This window comes from Pseudoliparis swirei, chromosome 3 (assembly GCF_029220125.1).
Source record: "Pseudoliparis swirei isolate HS2019 ecotype Mariana Trench chromosome 3, NWPU_hadal_v1, whole genome shotgun sequence".
NCBI lineage: Eukaryota > Metazoa > Chordata > Actinopteri > Perciformes > Liparidae > Pseudoliparis > Pseudoliparis swirei.
The window spans coordinates 3,562,830-3,573,224 of NC_079390.1; the positions used below are offsets into that span (position 1 = coordinate 3,562,830).

Here is a 10,395-nt window from a genome sequence, read left to right on the forward strand (position 1 = left end):
TACTCCCAATATGTCACACTTTCTTCTGAAAGCCTCCAAATAAATAAATAAAATTCAGATCAGCTTAACAGTTTATTTTTATTTTTCTAGTCAACTCAAACTCTGTTTTTGAAAAATCTCAGTTGTTTATGTCCAGGACTGAAAGGTCGGGGCCTGAAGTCACCCAGTTTCTGTCCTGGATTTTCCACAATGTGTAAACACACGTTGTCACATGTCGCATAAATAAACAAGAGTTGTGAAAATACAAACATTTGCTTCAGCATTTCCTAAAACCTGCAGGCTTAAGAAATGTTAACAACACATTGACTACAATTATAGATTGTTGCTTTATGGTCAGACATTAACATTTAATTAAGATTCAGATTCGATTAGAGGTTGATTTGCCTGTTACGTTTTGGAGTTGAAGCCAGCTGTAATTAAATTAATTATATTTTAATGTATTGAGAACTAGAACGGGCACTCGGTAGAGCGCATACCTTCGCCTCAGCCACTTTTTTGGTACCTTTTCATGACCTTGACCTTGACCTAATCAAATGGTCCCTGGATAATAACAAATCATCCCACCAAATGTCATGCGATTCGGTTTAATACTTTTTGAGTTCTGCGAATAACACACATACAAATAAATAAAAATACACAGCGATCAAAACATAACCTTCCGCATTCTCAGAATGCGAAGGTAATAATTGTATTAAAGGGAAAATAGTTTCCACTTTAAACACTCCGAAGTTGACTCTCTACCGCCACCGTGTGGACAAACTACGTCACTGCAAATGCCTTTTACAAAGTCCTCAGTATTTGTTCCATCTAATATTTCTGTGGCATCTAATAAAATAGTCTGTCGGAGTTTTACACTTTTAGGAAGCAGGGCACCTCAAAAATACTTAGCAATGAAAAGAAGAAGAAAAAGAAAACTGTCAGCATTGCAATTCCAGCAACTCCTAAAATGTAGACGCAGATTTATAATTTTCTCTCATTTTTTAGCATTATTATTCTAATTATTTTTTACGATTAATTTAATGATTTCCTCATTATGAGGATTGAGCAAATGGAGGGTTTGGCATTTCATATTTATTCGTATTAATGAGTATGTGTTACATGTTTAGTACAAAGTGCACACTTACGAGTAACAGTTGCATGATGTAGAAGTTAAAAATAAGAAAAAAGACTTTTGTATTTGCGGGGAAACAATGTGACATTCAAAATGTTACGCAGCGAAACCCGATAGTGCAGAAAAAAACGAAGAGCGGAGCGGCCGAGACGGAGAGCGGAGTGAAACACGCGAAGAAGAAAAAGAGGCGGAAATGACGTCATGGCGCCGGAAGTCATCGTCAGTAAAACAACAACGCGCCAAATTTGTGCAAAATTCTCTGTTGTCGCAGACGCAAGACACATGAAAAAAAAGTTTGTGCTAAAATATTTGGAAAACGCTGCTGCTCGAGGTAAGAATATATATTTAGCGACGAGTTGGCGTCATGTTTCCGGTTAACTTACGTGTTCTGTTTCACGTGAGTTAATGACGTCTAGCAGTTTGACAGATAAAATGCATAAAAGTATTTGCCAACCCGATTAATAATATTAGGTGTAAGTAAATAGCACCTGGAATACATATCTGAGTGAAGTCTGTGTTTGTTTTTCTATGACATCCTAGAAAAAAGACTTTTCTGTTTTTTTTATTAGCATGGCTGTGCCTTTTGTGCAAGACTGGGACCTTGTTCAGACGCTGGGAGAAGGAGCCTACGGAGAGTACGAGTCCTCCCTTATTACACTTCTCTTTTTCATTTTTTATATCGGTGCTTTAACACACCAGAGTCTAATGTCAGTTAGAGTACAACAACCACATTTCTACCACAATGCAAGCTTCCATTGTGAATACATTAAAAGCAGAATATAACAAATATGCACGTTTCAAATGGAGAGCTCCTCTTCATATGTTCTAATAAGTGAAATACATGGCATGTGTGTTGTGAGTAAGGTTTATTTATTTTGCACTTCACAGATAAAGTGCAGCACAGGAGTCAATTAAATCAATTTGGCAATAACAGGGGCCAAAACATTTCAACAGTTAAAAGAGCAAAGTACAAATACACAGTTACATATGGTGCAATACAAAAAACACAATCAAACAAATAAGAAAATAAATAAAAAAGCAGGCCATATGATATTTCAGCACATATGCACGGACCTTTGTGTGCACATTGAAGTCAGAACATTATGCAACAACAACACAGTTTATCTTGTGTCCCTGTGTATGTGATGCTCTCTCACATGTGATTGTAACCTAATGTTTTTCCCCTCTTCTCTGCTCATCCATCTGTCGTGGTTGCAGGGTGAGGCTGCTGGTGAACCGACAGACGGAGGAGGCGGTCGCCGTGAAGGTGATCGACACGTCTCAGGCTAAAGAGTGTGCAGAAAACGTCAAGAAGGAGGTCTGCGTCCATAAAGTAGGTCATTCACCTTTTAGTAAAGTTAGTAAGACTAAAGTGTGAAAGGATAAGAGATATGCATTTGCTTTAACTGCCCATTGGAGGAGCTGAAACCGAAGAGAAGACTGAGAAAATGACCTCGTCCATGAAATTTAACTGCTTGTGAGAATTTAAACTTGAGCTTAATTTGGACCTCAAATGTGACTTTGTTCTAGCTGTTTTTAGATTTAACTTGCACAAAACTCTCTCAATGCAATTAATTAACTATGTGTTATATTCTATTTATTACCTTCGCATTGAAAATGCAGAAGGTTATGTTTTGATCGCTGTGTATTTATTTATTTATATGCGTGTTACTCACATAACAAAAAAAGTTTTAAACCGAATGGGATGATTGGTTATTATCCGGGGACCATTTGATTAGATTTTGGGATCAATCGGGTCAAAGGTCAAGGTCAAGGTCATGGATAGGTCAAAATCTTCTTTTTACCATAGCACGGTCAATGTGTATCCAATTGGCATGCAAATAATGCCAAAATGTTCATAATTCAATGCCCAATCTTGTGATATGCGAAGGTATGCGCTCTACCGAGTGCCCATTCTAGTTATATATGTATATATTTACATGGTATATGCATTTCTTGTTAATTTTCTTGTGTGTATGTGCACTAAGTGACATTTGCTACTGCTCTGGCAGATGCTCAACCACGCCAACATCGTGCGTTTCTTCGGCCATCGGAAGGAAGGTACGACGATGTATCTGTTCCTGGAGTACTGCACCGGAGGAGAGCTGTTCGACCGCATCGGTGAGACCGACGATTTATTGATTTATTGATTGATTTATTTGTATGCGTGTTACTCGCATAACACAAAAAGTATTAAACCGAATCGCATGAAATTTGGTGGGATGATTGGTTATTATCCGGGGACCATTTGATTAGATTTTGGGATCAATCGGGTCAAAGGTCAAGGTCATGAAAAGATCAAAATCTTATTTTTACCATAGCGCGGTCAATTTGTATCCAATTGGCATGCAACTAATGCCAAAATATTCATAATTCAATGCCCAATCTTGTGATATGCGAAGGTATACGCTCTACCGAGTGCCCGTTCTAGTTTGAATTTATATTCATCTTAAAAATGTGCCAAAGTTAAAGAAAAATCTATGCTCACTCGATTATTTATTATTATGAAAAGGACTCTCATGATAACGGAGTTATGATTTAATCCCAGCCATCAGCCAATTCTTCAGCTAATTTGTTTTTTAATTCATATTTTTTGATAACCACAGTTTAAAGTACATCGGACAGTTGGGTGGAAGCATATCCTTTTATATGTGTTGCTCTTTAAATGAAAAAAAATATTTTCATAGCCCAAATGTAAAAATGGCAGTATCAGCAGTATTTAAATGGTTGTAATCAGATTATTAAAAGATGTCCTTCTTTTTATTTTAGAGCCTGATTTGGGGATGGTGGAGAAAGAAGCTCATCGACTTTTCCAGCAGCTAATCGCGGCGGTGGTGAGTGAGACTAACCTGCGTGTCGATGTGAACCTTTTACTGCACAACGCTTCTGCTGTTATTAAATTCTCTGTCTCACTTCTCCAGGAATACCTCCACGGCGTTGGCATCACACACAGAGACATAAAGCCAGAGAACATCCTGCTGGATGACAAAGGTGAGGAGATGCGACGTGTGTCGAGCTGTAGAATTAATAACTTTGGTTTTGCATTTTTAACAACCATTTATCTGCTGTTGTCTTTTATCTTTTCTTTTTTTTAGATAACCTCAAGCTGACAGACTTTGGCCTGGCCACCATGTTTCGTTTCAAAGGACGAGAGCGTCGTCTGAGTCGTCTCTGTGGGACTCTTCCGTACGTGGCCCCGGAGCTCCTCGGCCAGGCCGAGTACAAAGCTCAGCCTGCAGATCTCTGGGCGTGTGGGATTGTCCTCACTGCCATGCTGGCTGGAGGTGAGGTCACAGTCTGTGTGTACAGGGGGGTCATAGCAACTTCTGTGGTCCAGCACAACACCACAGCCTCTATTGTGAAGGCTATACTGTTACACTGCTGCTGAGACTTGTGTGTAGATTCAACTCATTTCATGTGTTAATCCAACTAATTTACAAAGCTGTAGTGTTTGTGTAGGTTGCATTTGACAGTATGTTACCTAATATATGTGTGTTTAATCTAAACTGTACCTACTGTATGTAAAATCTTTATCAAAGCACTTCTCCCTTTTACCAAAAAAAGGTATTTTTAAATCCAGAACATGCATGAAAAACATCACATTTTGATAAATGTTTTAATATATATATAAATGTTTTAATATATAGCGATATATATATATTTTGCTATGTATAAATATATATATATTTTTAATATATATATATATTTTTATAACATTTTATTTTTATTTTTTATATATATATATTTTTAAATGTATTTCTACTTTGATGTTCCAAGTCATCTCCATAACATTTAACTATAATGGGGGGGAAACATGTTGAAATAATTGGACGTTCAGTTTTTTGGGGGGTAAATATGTAAATTGTACAAAAGGCTGAATTATCGTTAAAACCCAATCGTTATCGTGCGCCTGACAATATTGATTATTTCATAAGTGGTCTGAGCTCTCTACATCTTTGGTAAAACATGTAATGGTTGCTAATGCATCCGTCCTGCAGTAGATGTGAGGAAACACGCCTGTCGTCACTGCCTTTGAGCTCTTTTTCAGAGTTGCCATGGGATCAGCCGACTGTGAGCTGTCAGGAGTATTCAGACTGGCTTCAGAAGAAATCATACCTTTCTCCTTGGAAGAAAATACAACCAATGCCTCTAAGTAAGATCCAGATTATTCTTAATTAATTCAGTTTGATTGCTAGATTTTTAATTATTATTATTTATTTATTTATATACACTACCGTTCAAAAGTTTGGGATCACTTAGAAATGTCCTTATTTTTCAAAGAAAAGCATTGTTTTTTTCAATGAAGATAACATTAAATCAATCAGAGATACCCTCTGTACATTGTTAATGTGGTAAATGACTATTCTAGGTGGAAGTGTCTGGTTTCTAATGAAATATCTCCAGAGGTGTATAGAGGCCCATTTCCATCAACTATCACTCCAGTGTTCTAATGGAACATTGTGTTTGCTAATTGCCTTAGAAGACTAATGTCTGATTAGAAAACCCTTGAAAACCCTTGTGCAATTATGTTAGCACAGCTGAAAACTGTTTTGCTGATGAGAGAAGCTATAAAACTGGCCTTCCTTTGAGCTAGTTGATTATCTGGAGCATCACATTTGTGGGTTCGATAAGACTCTCAAAAAGGCCAGAAAAAAAGAACTTTCCTGTGAGACTCGCCAGTCTATTCTTGTTCTTAGAAATGAAGGCTATTCCATGCGAGAAATTGCAAAGAAACTGAAAATTTCCTCCAGCGGTGTGTACTACTCCCTTCAGAGAACAGCACAAACGGGCTCTAACCAGATCAGAAAGAGAAGTGGGAGGCCCCGGTGCACAACTCAGCAAGAAGACAAGGACATTAGAGTCTCTAGTTTGAGAAATAGACGCCTCACAGCTTCTTTAAATGGTACCCGCAAAACGCCAGTGTCAACGTCGACAGTGAAGAGGCGACTCCGGGATGCTGGCCTTCTAGGCAGAGTGGCAAAGAAAAAGCCATATCTGAGACTGGCCAATCAAAAGAAAAGATTGGTTTGGGCAAAAGAACACAGGCATTGGACAGAGGAAGATTGGAAAAAGGTGTTCTGGACAGATGAATCCAAGTTTGAGGTGTTTGGATCACACAGAAGAACATTTGTGAGACGCAGAACAGGTGAAAAGATGCTGGAAGAGTGCCTGGCACCATCTGTCAAGCATGGTGGAGGTCATGTGATGGTCTGGGGCTGCTTTGGTGCTGGTAAAGTGGGAGATTTGTACCAGGTAAAAGGGATTTTAAATAAGGAAGGCGATCACTCCATTTTGCAACGCCATGCCATACCCTGTGGGCAGCGCTTGATTGGAGCCAATTTCCTCCTCCAACAGGACAATGACCCAAAGCACACCTCCACATTGTGCAAGAACTATTGAGGGAAGAAGCAGGCAGCTTGCTGTCTGTAATGGAGTGGCCAGCACAGTCACCAGATCTCAACCCCATTGAGCTGTTGTGGGAGCAGCTTGACCGTATGGTCCGCAAGAAGTGCCCATCAAGCCAATCCAACTGGTGGAGGTGCTTCAGGAAGCGTGGGGTGACATTTCAACAGATTACCTCAACAAATTAACAGCTAGAATGCCAAAGGTCTGCAATGCTGTAATTGCTGCAAAAGGAGCATTCTTTGACGAAAGCAAAGTTTGAAGAAAAAAATTTATACTTCAAATACAAATCATTATTTCTAACCTTGTCAATGTCTTGACTATATTTTCTATACATTTTCCAACTCATTTGATAAATAAAAGTTTGAGTTTTCATGGAAAACACGTAATTGTCTGGGTGATCCCAAACTTTTGAACGGTAGTGTATATATATATATATATATCTGTCTTTGTGCTCTTTTTCAGAGTTATTCCCAGAAAAAAAGAATATATATATTTATATATATATTATTTTTATTTATATCTATATATATATATAGATATAAATAGCAATTTGGGATATAATCATGCTCTTTGGGGGCTTTTTCAAAAGTTTTACCAGGAAGTATGATGTCATCCCTTATTTAGCTTTGGGCTACAACTTAAGCGCCATTTTAATTTATTTTTACTTGACTCGTTTTAATTTTAGCAATTTGACACCACTTATAGAACAATAATTTCATGAAAGAAAACCATCACTTCATCACTTAAGACGACTTCAAAACGTGATTTTCTTTTATTTCGGGGTTACAAAATCCATTAATATTAATTTAGCTTGATGCTTAAGTCCCATTTTAATTTCCCTCTTCAGGTTTGTTGTCCAAGTTACTGCTGGCCAGTCCAGACGCACGCCTCACCATCGCCGACATACAGAAAGACCGCTGGTTCACTCAAGGCCAGTCCAACAATCAACACGATGCATGACCTGTTGATTCTTTTTAATGTCCACCCGGCTGACGTTGTTTACATATATATAAATATATATATGTATATATGTCTGTGTGTCTCTGCAGGTGTAAAGCAAGCGCCTCCGGGCTCCAGAGGAAACAAACTTCTCCGCTCGGACGTGGGACTCGCGTCGCACACAAACAGGTCGGAGCGTTTTGTCTTTCACATTTCAACTTGTGCGTATTTGTGTGTGCCTGTAATCTCAAGAACCCCTCCCCCCCCCCCCTCTCGCTCCACAGCGACGACAGGATGCAGTTTTCCAGCTCTCAGCCGGATTTTGCGGCAGGTGGCTGGGAAGCCATGTTGATCATCGGCCAGAGCGAGGGCCAAGTCAGCTTCTCCCAGCCGACCAAGCCGGAGCACATGCTGCTGGGTAGTCAGCTGCTGGGCACGCCGGGGGCCAGTCAGGTAACGGGCACACGCAGCGCGACTTTCATTTATTACGCGTGGGAACTTTTAGCAACACAGGCTCAGGGTCTGTTTTACACAAGAGCGGTCATGTTTGTTTTTTTGTCCCCAAATCAAATTGATATTTTTTTTCAATCCTACTTTTTAAAATGCTGCATTAATCAGGGTTTGTCCGGTCATGGAAAACCTGGAAAAGTCCTAACATTTTTGAAATAGTTATTTCCATGCCTGGAAAATTTCTTTGAAAAAAATGAAATCACAAAAGTTTGGAAAAAGTCCTGGAAATTTGTTCATTTTTACGCTGAGTTTGAAATAATGAATATGTTTTTAAAAGAAAGACGTATAAAATAGAAGCAGGCATACGCTCTCGTACTCGCGGCGTCTTTATTTTTTTTCACGCTGCGAGTGAACGCACCTTAACTGAAAAGTTCTGTGGCCATAGCAACCGTAGCTGAGGGATAATCCACTATCATGTATGGACCGAGATTTCACAAATTGTTGGGTCGGGGACATTTGGTTTACAGTCCTGGACACCGATTGGTCCGCATGTGGATGAACCTGGTTATCTTCTTCCTCCTGTGCAGTCGCAGTGGCAGCGGTTGGTGCGGCGGATGACTCGATTCTTCACCACGGTGAACGCCGACGTCTCCTTGTCCGCCCTGAAAGACGCCTGTGACAGCCTGGCGCTCGGCTTCAAGCTCACCTGCACCAATCAGGTACGGAGGGCCGTGCTCAAAGGAAACGGGGTTCACTTTGCAGACGTCGAATGCATGCTATGATGGGTAGAGAAGAGACCTCCTGCACACACACACACACACACACAGCCGGGCTACCAGTTGCAGCTAACACACTCACACACACACACACACACACACACACACACACATACACACACACACACACACACACACAGCCGGGCTACTAGTTGCAGCTAACACACACACACACACACACACACACACACACACACACAGCCGGGCTACCAGTTGCAGCTAACACACACACACACACACACACATGAAAGCCCTTCTCGCCGCAGCAGACCGTAACACACGAGTCTGACGAGCTCCCTCTCTCTCAGGTGACCTTGAGCACGCTGGACAAACGCAATAACAAACTCATCTTCAAAGTCCACCTGCTGGAGATGAACCGCCGAGTGCTGCTGGACTTCAGGCTGTCGAAGGTCAGTTTGAGTTTTTATTGCATTAACAATATAGAACTATATTAAATCTGAGACTAAAGTTTGATTCGAAACATTTTAAAAGTAAAGATGCAGCAAAATCCTTTTTGAGAGAAAGCAAAACATTTAATTTTTTAAAAAACTGTTACCAATAAAACAACAGTGCTTTAAGTTAATTGTCTTCAAGTTAATTGTCTTTAAGTTAATTGTCTTTAAGTTAATTGCCTTTAAGTTAATTGTTAATTTTCTTTAAGTTAATTGCCGATACATCACAGCTCCCTCATCTGATATATAAATATGCATTCATGTGAAATAAACCTGAATCAAGTGACAAATTAACTTCCCAAAAAATGTATTTTCATAAATTAATCGGAATTTAAAAATATTTAAAAAGATAAAAGGCCAATGAACATTATCTTTTTTTTTAGCAGAAAGGACATATACTTTATATAAATGCTTTTAGATTTTCCTATGTGGGTTCATGGTGAGCTGAAGTTTCAGGATGAAATCGATGATTCTCCTGTGAGTCCGTACACCGAAAATTATATTGAAAACAAAATGTTCCCGAACTGAAAGACGGACGCATGTTTCCCCTTTTGGTCCAAACCAAAGTGAACTAAACTCATCTCGACTGTTTCCAGGGCGACGGTCTGGAGTTCAAGCGTCTGTTTGTGAAAATAAAGCAGAAGCTCGTCGACATCATCAGCACCCAGAAGATTTTACCGCCCGTCGTCTGAGAGAACCTCGACGTGGACCTGCAGAACCTGCAGAACCTGCAGAACCTGTTCTACTGACGTTTTAAATGTTTCCTTCAGTTCTCGTCGTCTTTGTGTGTTTTCTTGCACTTCTATTCTTGTGAGGACCGATTCAGTGTTCAGTGGTACGCACACATCGTGTGTGTGTGTGTGTGTGTGTGTGTGTGTGTGTGTGTGTGTGTGTGTGTGTGTGTGTGTGTGTGTGTGTGTGTGTGTGTGTGTGTGTGTGTGTGTGTGTGTGTGTGTGTGTGTGTGTGTGTGATTTGTTCTGATTGTTTAACATGATACAAGTCTTGAATAAATTATATTTAATAAATAACGTTGTATGCTAAATGTTTTTTTCAATAGATTATACATTTACACTACCGGTCAAAAGCTTTAGAACACCGACATTTCTCCCAGTTTTTATTGAAATGTGCACTTTCTCAATGTACTCTGAAATTAAAGCATAGAACAAATAAACAATTGGAAATAAATAAATCATGGAATCGTTTTGTTTAACAAAATGCAATCAAAATGTTTGACTCGTCAAAGTCGAAGGCCGAACACAC

At 39.5% G+C, this 10,395-nt stretch overlaps 1 protein-coding gene across 1 annotated transcript; it reads left to right on the top strand.

The window, feature by feature from the left end:
* The first annotated feature begins 1,321 nt into the window (after positions 1-1,321).
* Positions 1,322-10,324, top strand: chek1 (checkpoint kinase 1). Its single transcript, XM_056408220.1, has 14 exons — positions 1,322-1,442; positions 1,681-1,746; positions 2,330-2,444; positions 3,124-3,232; positions 3,881-3,945; positions 4,033-4,102; positions 4,207-4,395; positions 5,160-5,264; positions 7,365-7,448; positions 7,567-7,645; positions 7,741-7,909; positions 8,494-8,625; positions 8,991-9,092; positions 9,731-10,324. The coding sequence occupies exons 2-14, from the start codon at positions 1,682-1,684 to the stop codon at positions 9,824-9,826; spliced, it is 1,380 nt and encodes a 459-aa protein (XP_056264195.1). The 5' UTR covers positions 1,322-1,442; position 1,681; the 3' UTR covers positions 9,827-10,324.
* Positions 10,325-10,395: the final 71 nt, after the last annotated feature.

Bases quoted from the DNA above. Each gene is read 5' to 3' on its own strand.
- chek1 (XM_056408220.1), top strand. From the start codon at position 1,682: ATGGCTGTGCCTTTTGTGCAAGACTGGGACCTTGTTCAGACGCTGGGA. The intron at 7,646-7,740 runs GTCGGAGCGTTT...CTCGCTCCACAG, and splicing joins CTCGCGTCGCACACAAACAG to CGACGACAGGATGCAGTTTT. The intron at 8,626-8,990 runs GTACGGAGGGCC...CCTCTCTCTCAG, and splicing joins AGCTCACCTGCACCAATCAG to GTGACCTTGAGCACGCTGGA.